At 35.3% G+C, this 18575-nt stretch overlaps 1 protein-coding gene across 1 annotated transcript in view; it reads left to right on the forward strand.

Annotated features, from left to right (window-relative positions):
- The window catches only part of LOC150084768 (BRISC and BRCA1-A complex member 2-like), a 95633-nt gene that overhangs the window by 63086 nt on the left and 13972 nt on the right, over positions 1–18575 (forward strand). Inside the window, exons 7-8 of the mRNA XM_090375523.1 lie at positions 4001–4100; positions 7517–7587. Of these exons, the coding sequence (XP_090231649.1) occupies positions 4001–4100; positions 7517–7587 (171 nt within the window). The remainder of the gene's footprint in view (positions 1–4000; positions 4101–7516; positions 7588–18575) is intronic.

The following is an 18575-nucleotide window of genomic DNA, read 5'->3' on the forward strand; positions in this document are numbered from 1 at the left end:
TGTCGGAAACAGAAGTAAGAGTATTGCTGTCTTTTTCATTATTTTGGTGGATGGCCTCTGAAGAAGACACTAAAATTATGAATGACACCACAATGCTATTTCCACCTTGGTCGTCTCTTCAAAATTCCATTTGGTTTATTTCTTCTATTGTTATATTTATTTTAATTTCGATTCCTATCTTTCCGCCCCCCCCCCCCTTTCGGTCAACACTTATATCGCTCCCAAGGTAACACCGTATTTTCATTAGTCTAATTCTAAGCATAAATATCTACTTACTATATTTTATACTAATAATAATAATTCTTTATATATACATTATGGTTGTAGGGTATTTTTGCGTTAGCAGTGACCCTGATCCATATTTCATGTTATCGTAATACTGCTTATCTAATCTTATCTAAATCTTAATTCCCCCCCCCCCCCACATATACCAATAGCTTCTCCATTCTATTATTCTATAAGATTTTATATATATAGACAAATGTTTACATTCAGTGTATAGGGGAGGGATGCTGACCTATCAATTGTAATTACCATGGAAAAAATTGAGAAGGCCTGCCAGGTGAAGGAGATAACCTGAAAAAAAATCGATGAACATAAAAATGATAATGATGTTGCCTAAAGTAGTGGATCCTAGGGCTTTAACTACTTCCCCTAGGACCCACTACTTCAGGTGACATCGTTATCGTCGTTATTATTTTATTTATTTATTTTATTTTTTTTTTTTTTTCAGGTTACCTCCTTCACCTTACAGGCCTTCTCAATTTTTCCATGGTAATTACAATTGATAGGTCAGCATCACTTCCCTATTCACTGAATATAAACATTTGTCTATATTTCATTATGGTTGCTGGGGTTTCTCTACTGTAACTAGTAGTACCCAGGATCCATGACACAGTTTTATAATTTTGTTTTAATACTTTGCTTGCTTACTTTGTCATTCAATAACCTGATTATTTTTATCAATATTACACACACACACACACACACACACACACACACACACACACACACACACACACACACAGGTGTATGTATATACACGGGTATACGCTGCATACACTCTGGAATTCAATTAATAAGTCTGATAGTCACGGTATACTCTCAACTTTTTGCAACATACCTTCTGCTAATTTTATGACTACAGCACTGGTCATAAAGAAACTGACAAATCATAAACTACAGTAGATTCTGGTTATTTAGGCCACCGGTTAATCAGGGCAGCTGTTTGGGGCAAATCTTGATCGCTTAATTGGGACAACATGCCATTTAATCGGGGCAGGAGACCGCAGCACTGAAGAGATTACCTTACGATTGTCTCCGACCAAACCACGTGGTATGGTCGGATTTTTGGAGGCCACAACCGTAAAACAATTAGCAGTCACCTGTTTATTGAGCTTTTCTGTTAGTGCAATCTATCATAAACGGATAGTAAACATGATCTTATTGAATTTGCAATAATACCGACAGCTGGAATTCTGTGGGTTATTATGGTGAAATGTGTTTACACTTCCATGGAATCTTCAATCATATAAAAAAAATTATTTTCAGAATCTTCTCTTCATTCCTATTTTTAAAGCTTCGTAACTTGTTACTCCGTTCTCACTTGCGTATAGTGTTACTTGCAATTTTTGTGCGCCTTGTTCTTTGTTATTGATTGCTTATCTTTTTATTGTTTTAAATTTTAACAGATGTTAAAATTTACCCGCCCACAGATGTTAGTAAACAGAAATGTTAACTATGTAGTTAGTATGTACATATTACAGTACATATTAATTATTCCGATTATCACTTATATTCTTCAGATTTTCACATATCATTTAATTTTTTAATTGGTAAGATAATAAAGGGTAAATTTGTGCTTAATATATCTTTACTTTTATAGCCTGTGGATAATATTCCTCCTATTTTTGCTAATTAGAATCGCTGTTTAATAGAATTAAAATTCAATTCACAAACGTGATCACAGTGACCAGTGCTTACTACATATTGTATACTGAACGGTACTTTACTATGGTGACTCCATTGTAATGTGATTTGATTGTACAGTGAACAAACTGTAAAGCTGGGGTCCATTGTATTTTTAACTTTTTTTTACATGAAACTTCGGATAATCAGGGCAGCCACTTAATGTGTCCCAAATAACCAGAACGACTGTATGTGGTAGTTCATGGAGAATGTTTTGAGTATCATTGCCACATCAAAATAAATTTAGGCGAATTCTGCCCCATGTTAAATTCAAACAAATATATTGATCTAAGATAAATTAACTTATTTATTGAAATATAGTATTATGTATTTGAATCTTGTTAAGGAATATCTAAAAGGGAATGCAGGGAACCCTCGTATAACGTGGTAATTTGGTTCCTACAAAATCTCATGTAATGTGAAACCATGTTATATGGGACTAAGAACCAGTACAAAAAGGGGGGGGGGGGTTACGTTCCAAAAGCTAACAAAATATGCCTTTTTTTTTTTTTATAACTATTGGAAACTATATTTTTATAGTAGTAATAACTTAATATTTTAACTTTATTTTTATAATAGTAGTAACTTAAATAGTAATAACTGAACAAATCTTTTACCTTACAAACTGCAATACTTATGTCAGATAATTGTATGTTTATTTAATTTTCTTTCTCTTCGTCGCTGCTAAGCACAATCTCTTCTGCAGCATTTAGATTTCATTACCTTCTGCACTTTTCAGTCAATTATTTTTTATGGTCTCAAACAAGCACAGGTTCATTAGAAAACAGCCCTTGTGCGTCTGGTTGCATATCATCCAAGTTTCTTGTGACAACTGACTAACTGGTTAAAATAAATAAATGATATATACACAAGATAAAACAGAGATAAAATATCTTATCTATCTTATGTATATATCATTTATTTATTTTAATAAATTTATTTTAACCAGTTAGTCAGTCGTTGCAAGAAACTTGGATGGGAAGCACAAGTTCAATAGCACAGAATCTATTAACCCAGGGTTCTCCCAACAAAATACAGTGGATCCCTGCTTTAAATGATATGCAAAAATCAGAAGAATATTTTCCAGTTAGCGAAACAAAAATAAATTTATGCTTACATACATAGCTTAATTAATACATACTGTAATATGTACATACTAATTGATATTTCTATTCACTGACTTTTTTTTTTTTTTTGTAAAATTTAAAACAGTAAATGTGATAAGCAATTAATAACAAAGAACAGTGCATGCACAAGTAGCAACAAATAAGATACACACAAGTGAGATATGGAGTAAAAAGTTTCTGAAAATTTGTTTTTTATATAATCAAATATTTTATGGAAGGGGAAACGCATTTCATCATAATAACGTGAAAACCCACACAATTCCAGCTATCAGTACTATAGCAAATGCAAGAAGATAGTTTCCTACCCGTTTATAATTGACTACACTAAGAAAACACCAATAAACCGAAACTGCAAATTGTTTTTGTTTTATGGTAATGACCTCCAGAAATGTGCTTTGGAAAAATATCATAAAGGCAATAACTAGCGAGTCAACAGCAGGGAGTCACAAAAAGGAATGGAAACGTTGAAAATTACATCTAACATAATAGCAGGTTTTCCCAGCACATAAGCTCAAAAATACCATGTTGTCGAGATTTTCAGCAATCCTCAAACCATGTTAGAACGAAACCTTGTAGAAGTACCATGTTGTGTGAGGATTGCTGCAATTTATCAATCATGTTAGAGCAAAACCGTGTTGTAGAAGTACTGTGTTATACGGGGGTTGCCTGTACTAAAATTTAAAAACAGTAGAAAAAAAATAGTTGTAGGTTTCTCATTGTTTATGGCCCAACTGTTGCTGTAGCTAAATTCAGTGCCAGTTGGATTGATGCACTGAAATAAAGTCAAAATAATTTATTTTATTCATTTACCATATTACTCTGTTGTTATTCCTGGTTATTTTTATTAATAGTACCTAGCACTTTCTGAAATTAATGTTATGGCTTTCTCTTCTTCCCTGTGATAGAGCACTTGGCGGAGGTTCGGCACTAAGAATACCAAGTTTTCCTAGTGGTGGATGCCTCATGGATTATGTCCCATTGGTCAGGTCATTACTAGTGAACAAGGTATGATAACATCAGCAATACATTTAAATAGGGGTAACTTTGACAGTATATAGATAGTGGCCATTGAAATATGACCTAATGTTTTGGGTTTTTATTGGCACTGCTATTGGCTTGCGCCGACTGGGCTAGCCGGGTGGGTAAAGTGCCTGCCTGGCAACCCAAAGGTCGTGGGTTCGAATCCCGCCTTGGGCTTGGATCAAAGTACTGCAAAAACCTTGGGAGGTGCATTATGGCCACAGAAGCTGATGCACCAACAACTACCAAAAAAAAAAAAAAAAGCTATTGGCTTGCATGCACTGCAGCATGCACATTGAGATTTATGAAACATACCCGGAGATATGTTAACCATGCTGTATGCAAAGAACCTTCTCCTCTGCAACAATATGGTGGATTTGTTGCTTTCACATGTTTGAAGAGATCTAGGTTTGAGTCCCGTCATAGACTGGAGAATTTCCAAAGGCCTCTTCATTCAGGGCTGTTGTCTGATCTCAGGTGCAGAGAGTAAGATTCCCTAAGTGAGTTATTCTGGTTTTCAGCCTGCAAAACATGCAAATCAGCCCATGAATACACCTCTACAAATGTATTAGTAATAGCCATATGGTGCAAGGAAGCCTAAGGCTTATGCTGCACCAGCCAAAAATAAATAAATAAATAAATAAAATTAATATATTACGTGTATAAAATACACAATGGAACAATGTGGCCATAATTACTGAGGTGCCTAAAAGACACAACCAACACCATGAAGAACCCCTTGCAATTCCACCACCTGTAGATGTGAGGTGGTGGAATCTTCACAGCTACTTCATGGGGATGGTCATCATACTTCACAGATGCTGAATGGCATGGTCTTGTAGGCCATTTGAATATCTTGCAAACTGTATCTGCATACTTTTGGATTCTACAGTGCATTTTCCCACTGAAAGATGACACCCAGAACTGTGCAGTTCAGCTAATCCACATAGCTATGTTAGCAATTTGGAGTTAATTGTGTTGTCGTCATTTATGATGATAAGTTGTCTTGCTCTCAGTTTGTTAGTGCATCTCTGCTTTAACAACAGCTCTGGAACTACTAGATGTGCTATTTCTAGCAAGGTGTACTTTTCTGGTACTAACAATTACAGTTGGTGCATTTTCCCATGGTTATTTTACAAATGCTTTACACACTATTAGCATGTAGTGAATATATTGCCGGAAGTGGCTTTATTGCACTAGAACAGTTCCTTATCCACCATTATGGCATGGGAGTAGTTATTTTAACGTTCACAGAGTAATAATTTATTCACATTTACATTTTTTTTTTTTTTTTTATTTTTATTTTTATATGTAGATTATGCATCTGATCTTGTGTACAGAAAGTTTTTAGCCTTTTCTAGTGTATGTTTTTGAAAGTTGTTTCAGATATGTTTCAAGTAATATCCATTTATGAATAAATTTTCTTAAAATCAAGTGCTGTCGTATTTTCCTGTGTTTTCAAGTTAATTGTAGACAGTTTATATAATAGATGATAGCATGAAAATAGCTTTTAAAATTAGAGAAAGAGATTGCACCTGTCATTTGTCTGATTCTGGCTTACAGAAGCTGAAATTATCCAGAATTGAGTTCCAGAAATTGATATGCAGTGTGTTATGGAAAAAAACAAAAAAAAAAAAAAAACAAGGAACTTGGGTGAGAAACTACATAAAGGAAAACAAAAACATGAAAGAGCAAGTTTACGTGTATAATACGTGACATTTACATTGTTTAACTCAATGGTCATAGCATGTTAAAATAAATGTTTTTTTAATACTTGAATATATGTGGCTTTATTTGATCGTGCCATCGATCATGCATTTTGTACTTTTGAACTTCAATCTAATTTTGTTTTGTATTTTTTTTTAATTTGTGATCTTTTAAAATTATTTGTGATTTTAGATATAATGTCTTCCATGTAAATGATTTATAAATAAAAAGAAATATGTTAAACTTGTATATTTAATTTTTTATTCTGGGGCGCATGCTAGTCTTTTTAAGTAAAATAAGGGTGCATGACCAAAAAAGTTTGGAGACCACTGGTTTAACTTGTTACTGCCATCAGTACAAACTTAAAGTGAGAAAGGTTTCCAATAGAACTCCCTTTGGGAAAACAACTTTAATTTTAAAAATTTTCTACCACAATTTCAATATTTTGTTTAGCTTAGCATTACTGCATTTAAATGTTGCATTTAAATATATATGATTTTAAATATATATGATTTAAAAACTATATGATTGTAAAGCTTTAAGAAACTGCGTTTCTTAAAGCTTTACAATCATATAGTTTTTCCTGTAGAATATAATTAAAACTATAAGAAATGGTATTCAATCAAACAACCCATATTATATTTCATAAATTTCAGTAATGTTAAATATGAGTTCCCTAAGCCATCTTTTACAAAGCATCCATGGGATACAGTGTGCAGTAACAACTGTAAGCCAAATCTCAGAGTGCCCACTGACACCCAGTTAAGCAGTTTGACCATCTTCTGTGATAAATATAAATCAAAAAATCAATATGTGGACAAATGATTTACAAGAACCCAGACAGGAGTAACACTGTTATTTTAAAAATTTAGTGTAAAAGTATAAAAATATGAATTATTTTTACACTAAATAGATTGGAATATAGTTTTTATATAAATTTTAAAAAAAAAAATCTCTTTGTTATCTGAAATTTAAAATATGCTGTAATAAGTTGCATTACTGTATTTTTCAGAACTATCATACAATTTTCCCTCTAGAATATAATGAAAATATAAAAAGGGTGTTCAGTAAAGCTGCCTACTTACTATTAGAAAGTTTTATGAAACTGCAGGATAAAATCATATTTGGGTTCTTTAGCACACATAATTGAAATAGTATGATACTGTGCATAACTACAATTTTTCTCTGATATATAAATATTCTGATGAATCTTTTCCATGCTTGTTGTTGACAACCCTGCTTCACCTGACTCACTGATTTACCATCACTGCCCTAGGATTTCCTGGCTCAAGATTTAAAGTGATAGTAGATTATTGGGAGGGAGCTAATGAGAGTGTAAAAATGAGTGACTTGTAGGTCTCCTGTTGGACTCTGAAGCACTAGGAGCAAATTATCTTCACATACACACACACACACACACACACACACACACACACACACACACACACACACAGCATTAGCCTGTTCATTTATTTGTACTTCAAGTAGTTTGTTACATCCTCATGTTAAAACATTTCTGATTGGCTAACACTTATTAAATAGTAGAGTTATTCTTATTGATTAATGAGCTCACTTATTAATGAAAATTATTAACTTCTTAGTTCAAGTCCTAGCTATAAATACAAACAGATATTTGCTACTACAACAACCTGAGTGTGAATATTTTATTGACAAAATTTTAAATATTTACATAGGTTGACCAAATTGTTCAAGGATTTGAAAGGCGTAAAGAGTACATTGCATCGTTCCTTAGTCACTTTGGAAGGTAAGATTTAGATATTTTTATTAGTATTAAAATGGCATGGCAATGAAAGGAAGCATGTTGCCATGATTCCTTGCATTGCTCCTTAAAAAAAAAAAAAAAAAAATTGCCCAATTAGTTTGTTCAATAGTTTCTAGATACAATTTTCATGACTCGAGTGTTCTTGGTAAAAAAAAAAAAAAAACCCTTTAGAATATACATACATTTAACCCCTAACTAATCTAATTGCTCTTCTATAGCTTTCTGTATATGGCTGAAAATTGTTGTTCTGTGGCTGCTGAAAGCTGCCATCTCAATATTAGGACAAAACAGTGGTGATCCTAGGATATTGCAATTTAGCATTAGTAGTGGCATATGATGCAAGATAGCAAGCTTATACAGCATCAGTCAAGGAGAGAAAAAATAAAAAATTTCCCATTTCACCTATCCATTTGCTCCAAAAATTTGTCCAGTTCTCCCTTGGCTTTATTTATGCTATCAACTTCGACAACAACAGATGGAAGTTTTTTCCATCAATCAACCACTTGCTGACTAAAGGAAATTTCCACACAGTTGTTCTGCAAACCTTTCTTCAATTTGAATTTGTCCTAAATTCAAATTTCTAATACAAAACCATCCAAGCCACAGCAAGATGCCGCCAAGTCAGGAACGTTAACAAAGGAGAAAGAGGTACACCTTACACAGAATAAACCAACTGCTATATTGATGACGAGATGGATATTACTCGTCCAGCTTTTCCAAAATATAAACAGGATCGAGGTAAAACAAAACGATCAGATAAACCTTTCTAACCTAAACCCAAGTAATGCAGAAACATTCAATGGAATTGTAGAGGTCTAAGAAGCGATCTCGATGAATTAAAATATTGAATGCACCAGCACGATCCTGTAATTTGTCTACAGGAAACAGATTTATCATCAAATTATACTCCATGCTTCTCACGATATACACTATACAGACGTGACAGATGTTCCAAATCTCCAGCAATGTACTGTCCAAACCTATCCAGCTATGCGCCAATCTAGAAGCAGTAGCCATTCATATTGTTGTGGCATTTCTCTCTCTTGTCTCAATTTTATATTCCACCAAACTTTTCATGTTCCACTACAGAACTTGACAATTTACTAAATGAACTGCCCCGTTCTAGGTGATCTAAATGCACATCATCCTTTGTGGGGTTCCCCGAACATAGATCGTAGAGGGAGGATGATCGAAACTACTTGAGAACCGTCACTTAACATTACTGAATACTGGTGTACATACTTATATCCACCTGCCTACAGGATCAAGCTCTGCTCAAATGGACCTGTCCATATATTCCTCGTCCATTTATCCTAGCCTTGATCGGATGGTATTAACTGACCTTCACAACAATGATCACTTTCCTATAATTTGCAAAATATAGACGGATACAAACTATGCCTCCAACCAACAAATTTCATGGAATTTTCACCGAGCAAACTGGGAACAATTTTCTAATACAATCCATTTTGATAGTCATTTGATCCTTACTGCATCTATTAATAATGCCACTAGGCATATAGTAGAACTACTTGGAGCTGCTGCCAGTGCAATACCGAAATCAAATATTACCAAACAAAGATGTAATGGATGATGGACAAGGGATTGCTTCCTTGCAAAAACAAAACAAAACAAAGCTTGGAATATCTTTTGCTGAAATTCTGCAATGGAGAACCTTATAAACTATAAACAACTTAAAGCTGAAGCACGCCAAAATTCGTAGGAAAGCAAAACAGGATGCGTGGATTCGATTCACTTCTACCATCTGCAGAAACATTGACCCCAGAATAACCTGGAGAAAGATCCGAATCCTCAGTGGAAAGTATCAACAAACTTTTGCCCCAATCCTGTCTTCAAAAGGAAGGAATATTTCTTCTCCGACTGCTAATGCAGAGGCATTAGCTGAAACGTTTGCTGCTACTTCATCCTCTGAGTCTTATGAAGACTCATTTAGATGCACAAAAACATCCAAAAAAAAATATAAAATTTACTTCAATACGAACCAATCTTTTTCCTATAACCTTCCATTCACCATTACTGAATTTAATGAAGCTCTCCAGAATTCTCGAAATAGTTCTGCTGGACGAGATAGCACTTACTGTATAATGCTTCACCATCTCAACTCCAACTCAATTTGCTCTTAAAATTTTACAACAGAATATTTGAAGAGAATGTTTACCCTAATATGTGGCATCATTCAATAGGGGTAGCCATAGCAAAATGTGGGAAAGATGCTTCTTCTCCCAACAATTATCACCCTATATCTTTGACCAGCTGTTTAGGAAAAATACTAGAAAAGATGGTTCACAGGAGACTTACCTGGATAACTGAAGATCAAAATGCTATAACAAGACACCAATTTGGCTTCTGCCGTAACAGGTCTACAACTGATGTCCACATCAAAATTGAAGCTTGAACTGTAAATGCTTTTGTTAAAAAACAACACCTGGTAATGATAACTTTCAATATTACCAAAGCATTCAATACAACCTGGAGATATGGAATCCTGCTGCAAGACTTAAACAATCTTGGACTGAGAGGTAACCTGCCTCGATTCATACAGAATTTTCTCCATCTCAGGACCTTTGAAGTGCAATTTCAGAGTGAGCTGGCCACAATTTACACGCAAGGAGTACCTCAAGGATCAATCTTCAGTGCCACGCTACTTGCATTGCGTACCAGTGACATTACTCGAGACATCCCAGCTGTGGTGGAAATTTATGTATGCAGACGATCTTGCTATCTCCTGTCAATCATTGAGCATGGCTACCATTGAAAGACAACTACAATTAACAATGAATAAAATTGAAACTCTGACAAAATGCAATGGCTATCAATTAACTGAGGGGAAAAATAGCAGCAATACACTTCGGTAAATTGTGATTGCTTCATCCAGAACCTGTATTAAAACTGAAAGGCAGAGAAATACCAATGACAGACTCCATAAGACTATTGGGTTTGTTTTTTGATACCAAATTAAATTTTCATAAACATGTAACCTATCTACGAACTATGTGCCTCCAGAAGTTAAACATCCTTCGTGCAGTATCCTCAACATCTTAGGGTGCTGACAGGCAGTCACTGCTGAATTTATATCGTGCTCTAATCCTGTCACGATTAGATTAGGGAGCTATAGTATATGATTCAGCTAAAAACAGTATCTTATGATCCCTGAACACCATCCAACACAATGCTCTTCGATCTGCACTAGGTGCCTACAGAACCTCACCAGTTCAGAGCTTGTATGTGGAAGCACACAAACCCTCTGTATATTAGAAGATAAAGCCTACTTTGCCAATATGCTGCCAAAATAAGAAGCTTTCCATCTTATCCTTGTTGGTATACTAAACTAACCTCTTTGGCAAAGAATCCAAGCCTAATGAACCCAGGCTTGCTGGGATACACCTCCAAGAAATAATACAGAAATGGGAAATTGATCTCAACAAAATTGAGGTAATTTCAAATATGCATTTACCTCCATGGGAGAGACATGATGTGGACATTGATCTATACTTCGCTCAGTGGTCCAAAAACACCATTTTTGTATATTTATCAATGATATTGATGAAGGTATATCAGGCTTAGTATTGAAGTTTGATACAAAGGTTGGCAGGGTTGTTAATGACAGTAATGGCAGTGTGTTACTGCAATAGGATCTAGAAAATTTGGGCAGATGGGCTGAGAAGTGGCAACTGAAGTTTAACATTGAAAAATGCCAAGTACTGCATATGGGTAGAAGTAACCCCAGAGAAATGTACTACACTTAAGGTGGTAGAAAATGAAAAAGACCTGGAAATAATTGTGCAGTCAGATATGAAGTTTTCTGAGCAATGCAGACAGGCTGCCAAGGCAGGTCATGGGGTGTTGTCAATGATATACAGGAATTTTGCTAGCAGGGAAAAGGAGGTGATTGTCCCTCTGTATAAGACAATGGTCGGGCCACGCCTTGAGTACTGTTTGCAGGTCTGGAGTTTAGGAAGGATCTAGATTTGCTTGAGCATATACAGAGAAGGGCAACAAGATTGGCGAGGGGAATGAAGGGATCCTCTTATCAGGAGAGGCTTAAGTTCTGCAAATTGCAGCAGCTGGAGACTAGGCACCTGCGAGGTGATCTGATCGAGGTGTATAAGGCCTTGAATAGGTTGAGCACGCTGAATTCTGATGGGATTCTTCCACTTGTTCAGATTACGAACCTAAGGGAGCATAAATTGAAATTGAGGAAGGACAGAGGCAGATTGTGGTTAATTGCTGGAACAAAACTTCCATCTGTCGTTGTGGAAGTTGATAGGTTAATTAAAATTTAAGGAGGAACTGGACAAATATTTAGAGGGGATTGTTTTGTAAATTTTTTTTTTTTTTTTTTTTGTTGATGCTGCATAAGCTCATACACTTGCTTTCTTGCATCACATGCCACTACTACTACCACCACCATATCCTCTAGTATCCAACATGCCAACCATACTTTGGTGGAACACACTGGAAGCTCTTAATCTATATGGATGGCTCTAAGTCACACTCGCATGTAGGTGCAGCAGCTGTATTCTCTTCGTATGGTTTCAAAATCTCTTCCACTTGACTACAGCATACTTTCTGCAGAATTATAAGCCATCCAACTTGCATTAAGTGAAATATGTCAAGTCATTACTTTCTGTTCTAATATATTCTGACTCGCTCAGTGCTATACAGCTGTACAGGGTAAACGTCATTCTCATCATCCTCTCCTATTAATCAACTTCTGTCAAAAAAACACTCTAAAATAATTCTCTGCTAGATCTCAGGACACTGGAATAAAAGGCAATGAAAAAGCAGATAATGCAGCAAAATTAGCTTCTGAACTGCTGAACAATACAAAGATAGTGCCATACTCTGATTTTAGACCAATTATTATTAGAGCATGTGAAGATGAATGGGCCCAGGTATGGAGAAATCAAATGAACAATAAACTGCAGGAAATAAAAAACCAAATCCACAAACATGGGACTCGAGCTTCAGAAAAAGTCGCAGAGAAGTAGTAATGCTTTTCAGACTAAGAATTGGCCATACCCATCTTACACATTATCATTTACTAGCTAATAAAAATCCCCCTCTCTATTTTCAATGCCAAGTTCAGCTTAACAGTAAAATGCATCCTTTTGGTATGCCCATGCTTCAGAAATTCCAGATTCCTTTGCTTCCAGAGTTTATGCAATAATCAGAATCCACTTATCCTTCAACAGATATTAGACAACTCTGCAAATCTAGATGAACTGTTTAATTTTCGGAAAATCCAATTTGACAAAAAAATCTGAACAAAATTGATTTATATAAAAAAAAAAAAAAAAAACCTGGAAAGACACTTCTTGGCCTTTGATGCCCTTGTGTCTTAAAACTTTTAAACAGCAGTTGTTGTTTAAGCAGTATTTTGCATTTGTCAGTGTTAAACTTGTTGCCACTTCTCAGTCTCTCGAACTTTTTTAGGTGCAGCCGCATTCTGTCATTAGTGTCATTAACAAACCTACCAACTTTTGTATCATCTGCAAACATGGCCATTAAGCTTTATACATTCATCCATATTGATAAATATAGAAAACAACAAAGGGGCCCAATGCCAAACCCTTGGGGGCTCCACTAATAATGTTAGTCCATGAAAAGCAGTGTCCATTGATTATCACTCTTTTTTTGCCACTCAACCATTCCTCTATCCATAGCAACAACTTGCCCTTAATGCCATACTGCTCCAGTTTGTATAGCAGTCTTTTATGTGCAGCAGTATCAAAAGCTTTTCTGAAATCCAAGTACAGGCAAACCCCCCCCCCCCCGTATAACACTGTACTTCTACAACACAGTTTTGCACTAACACGTTGATAAATTGCGGCAATCCTTGCACAGCACGGTACTTGTATAACGTGGTTAGAGAATTGGGGGAACCCTGCTATTATGTTGGATGTAATTTTTCAACATTTCCATTCTTTTTTGTGAATCCCCACTGTTGACTTGCTAGTTGTTAAGCAAAAAAATTATTGGGAAATCCCCATGTTAGGTTTTGTGCTATTGAACTTGTGCTTGTTTAAGACCATAAAAAAAAAAAAATAATAAAAATATTGGAACTTCGCAGCGTGCAGTCTGGTATGCTTTGAAGATTTTAAAGGTGTTGTTTTAAGGTTATTTGATCGTTTATAAATTTTTCCAGATATGTATTACTAAACTTTGTTCTTAAGAATTGTATTGCAATAATTTGTTGTGAATTAAATTTGCCCCTAAATTATCCCTAAGGAAAGGAAAAAAAACACCACTCAAAGGGAACACTATTTCTCTAGAATCAAAAATACAAATTTTTGAACAGTCTCTTAAAAAAGGGGAAGGTATCTATCTTTTGTTGCAAAAATTTTAAATGAAGAAACAATCTGGATCGTAAAGAAAAATGAACAGAAAATTAAAACTGCAGTTGCTGCAGGATCTTTCATTTTCCGCAAATATGTCAGCTCGCCCCCAAGTGCCAATAATTGAGAAAATGGAAAAAGCACTTGGTATTTGGATTGAAAATAGCAGTAAAAAAATGGATCCCAATTAGACAACTTAATTAAACAATAAGCACTAAAAATTTATAACCATTTAAAAGAAAATGGAGAATCTTTTGTTAACACTGAGTTTGTTGCAAGTAAAGGTTTGTTTGAGTGATTTAAAAACTGCTTCTCATTACGTAACATAAGAATTCAAGGGGAAGGTGCATGGGCTGATAATGAAGCTGCAAAGAAGTATGCAGAGAAAATTCAAAAAATTATCGAAGAGCACAGATACACACCACATCAAGTTTTCAATGCCAATGAGACAGGTCTTTGGTGGGAAAAAATGCCCAACACATTTATTTCAAAAAAAGAGAAAACTACATGAGTTTTAAAGGTAGATCAAGGCATTATATCTACCTTTAAAACTCGTTACATCAGAAAGTTGTTACAATGGATTTTGGAAAAAAATTGATTCTGAATCTATTGAAGTGATGGAGGCATGGAAACATTTTTAAATTGTGGACTGTATCAGAATCATAGCTTTATTGCTTAAAGAAGTAAAACTGTCAACATTAAATGCATTTTGGAAAAATGTATGGCCAGAGTCAGTTCATTCAGGAAATATGGTCGAATTGGCAAAAAATAGGTGTGTGATAGTAGAACTGGCTATCGTTCAGGAAGTACTGTAGAGAAAGGCTGGTGAAGCACATTTGGCATCGGAGGTAAACTAAATCAATTCAGAGGCTATCTCTTTACAGATAAATTCTGAAGTTCGAAATTTTATGCTAAAAAGCATATGGGGAGACATAAATTTAGCCGAAAAATTAATCTTATTTTTGAATGCAGATCCTTCAACTGAAAGGAGCACAAAGTTCAAAAGGGAGCTTCAAAAATTCTTAGTGCCATACAATGAAATTTATAAAGATCTATCAAGCAAAAGCAAACAAACCCGCATTACTCTTTTTTTTTTTTAAAGAGAGCAGAAGATACACAAAATCTAGATACTGCAGAAGTAAGTTCAGCAGCTGAAGATATTCTGCAACAGAAAATGTTCTTGTTTGATTGTGTTTAGCAGCGAAGAGGAAGAAAATTAAACAAATGTACAGCATCTGAAAAATATGTATCACAGTTTAAGACATTTGTTTGGTTATTACTATTTTTAATAAAAATTACATTTCCAATAGTTATAAAAAATATGTTGTATTTTTGTTAGCTTTTGGAATCCCCCTCAGTTTTAGGGGGTATATGAGATTTTATAGTAACGTAACTACCATATTATCAAAGGGTTACCTGTATATATCAAAAACATTTTGCATCCAGTTTCTTTGTGACCACATCATAGTATCCAATCAAATCTGTCAGACAATATTTCCCCCTTAAAAAACCCATATTGTGCCTGAACCATAACTCTAGTCTTGTCTAGATGATCCTGCATTGCTTCTTTAATCAGTGACTCCATTATTTTCCCCAGAGCGGAAGTTAAACTAACAGGTCTGTGATTACTCGTGTCACCCTTTCATCCCCCTTTGTGAATTGGGGATACATTTGCACATCCCCAGTTCATGGGGACCTTTTTTGCCTCCCTTAATATAACTGGATAGATCCCATCCACCCCAGGTGCCTTATGTTTAACTTCACTCCACTTTGATCTCAGTTAGCTCACTGTTAGTGTGATAAACTTCTGGCCTCCACTTCCCTACAGAATTCCTCATGTGTATGTATGCAAAATACTCATTCAGTTTTTTAGACTACCTTAGCAGGATCAACATTTGAACTATCGTTATCAAGGGGGCCAATCTGATTCAACCCCTTACTTCTAGAGTTTACATAAGTAAAGAATTTTTTACTTTTTTTTTTTTTTTCCTTTGCTTGCCTAACCACCTTTGCAACTTGATTACAGACTAGCTTATATCTACCAGTCTTTGTAACCTGATTATATCTATGCACCCCATGCATTTTCCCCTTTGCCACGAGTCTCATTAGTTCATCTGACATCCATTTAGGTCTAAACCTTAAAGTATTTCTTAGTTGATATGAAAAGTCTAGTAGCTTCCAAGATTAATTTCTTGAATGCTTTCCATTTATAATTTGCTGTGGTAACATTCATCAGTTGGACTTGCTATATAGAATTTAAAAACTGTCCATATCACTATATAGAATTTAAAAACTGTCCGATACCACCATAGATTTTTACAAAAGTAAAAATTCTTCCCTTTATCACTGATGGTAGTTACATCTTTAAGTAAATCCCACAGCAGTCACTGTGATCACTGCCACTTAGTGGTTCCTTTATCTGCAGATTCTTAATGCATGAATAATCACTGCTGATAATCAGATCAAGAGTATCACTCCATCTGGTTGCCCCTCGAATGTGTTGCTGTAGAAAACAGTCATTCAGTAAATCCACAATCTGCAAAAGTCTTGCTAGTCTGTGAGTGACCAACCCACAAGTTCTAGTCAATATCTAGAGATTTAAAATCCCACATCATAAGACATTCCAATTTACTGGCTCATTCTATTTCTCTATTCAATTATTCATTGTACTCTATCCATGTTTGACTTAATACTGCAGATTGCCGCCTTGTCGTTCCCATTTTCCAAAGTCGCCAGATGTGGGCATCTTCAGCTTTCAAATTTTTCTTTCTCATGATTGATAGTGTATCTTCCTTCCATGTTTTTCTAGGGCATCCTTGCCTTTTCTTTCCTTGTGGTATCCACTCATATAATTTTAGGCCATCTCACTTCATTCATGCGTAGCAGATGTCCAAACCATCTCAACCACCTATTTTCTATTTGTTCTATAATATCTTCATCTGCGTGCATATGTCTTCTTATTTCCTCATTTGTTATCCTCTCTAGCCTAGAAACCGTAGCACTCTTATGTAGGCAGTCCATCTCTAGGGCCCTAAGCTTCTTTTTGTCACCCTCTTTCAGTGTCCACACTTCACATCCGTAGCAAAGTACTGATTCCCCTAAAGACTGTCCGATGTTTTTCAGTTCTATGGGTGATATTGTTGTCCCACCATATAGAGTTTAGGGCACAAAGAATCTTCCTACTTTGATGAATTCTTGTGTAAACTTCTTCTTTCCCCAATCCTTCCTTAGTTAATCTACATCCAAGATATTTGAAAAAGTCAACATGTATAGACTAACTTTCAATCCATCAGGATGTTCTGCTGTGCTTAGGTATTCTGTATTTGTAAAATTGATATTGGGCCCCATTGGTCATATGTAAGATGCAATTTTCTCAACATGTATTCTAAATCATAAGCTTCTTGTGCAACGATAACCTGATCATTGGCAAAATTTAGACTCCAAGTATATCTGTCATTAATCGGTACTCCCATTACATAACAGCTTCTTTTAAAGCACATTCCAAGAAAACATTAAACAATAATGGTGATAGGCTACATCCTTGTCTCAACCCTTTTTTGGATAGATTGGGTTAGATAAAGTATTCCTAACTTTTTACAATTCCCTAATCAGTTCCACAAGCTTTGGATCAACTGACATATTTTGAAGGGCTTTCCATAATTCCTTTCTTGGAATGGAGTCATAAGATTTTTCTACATCGATGAAGGCAAAGAAGGTATCATTATTTGCTTTTCTTTTCTCCACTGGCTGTTGTAGAACAGATTGTCCACACAAGAGCAACCTGACCTAAATCCACTTTATTCTTCCTCCCTTATCTTATCCTTTACCTCCTCTCGTAATTAACTGAAGAACTTTAGAATATAGTCTGGACATAGTGAATTAACACTTAAGCCTCTATAGTTCCCCAGATCCAGCTTATTTTCTTTTTTTATATATTGATGAAATATGACGTACTTTCCATTCATTTAGAGTTTTCCTTAGCTGTATACATCTGTTAATCAGCTGTGCTATCAGATTGAAAAGACATAGTGGTCTATATTTAACTAGTTCATCCCTATGTTCCTAGGGCCTGGAGATTTTTTGTTCATTAATTTTGCACAGTCAAGAACTTGATGTTTTGTAATTTCTATCTCCATATTGTCTACTGGTGGAGGGGTAATTATGCTCTGATACTGTGATAGTCTTTTGTTATTATATATTTTGTTATAGGAGGTTATTATAATGATTTTCCCATGTTGGCATATCTATAAAGTTCTTATTCGATCAAGATTCATTTGTTTTCAGTGCTCTCAAGCTTCGCCAGGCTTTGGATCACAGTGTTCCTTCTAATGAGCTGTCAATTTCTTGACATCTTTTCTCCCATGCTAGGCCTATAACACACTCCTCATTTTTGCTTTCCCGGTGCTTATGTCATACCAAACTGACTCAACATTGCACTAGCCACCCATGTCAACTGGATGCACTGACTTAGATTTTGTTTCCTAATTAACAGCATAATCCCTCCTCCCTTCCTATCCTGTCTGCCATTTCTGCACACATTGTACTCCCCAAATTCAAATTCTGCATTCCATATATATACACGTGACACAGTCTCATATCCCAACAGTATCT

Source organism: Mastigoproctus giganteus, chromosome 6 (assembly GCF_048544385.1).
Source record: "Mastigoproctus giganteus isolate SK-2022 chromosome 6, ASM4854438v1, whole genome shotgun sequence".
Lineage (NCBI taxonomy): Eukaryota > Metazoa > Arthropoda > Arachnida > Uropygi > Thelyphonidae > Mastigoproctus > Mastigoproctus giganteus.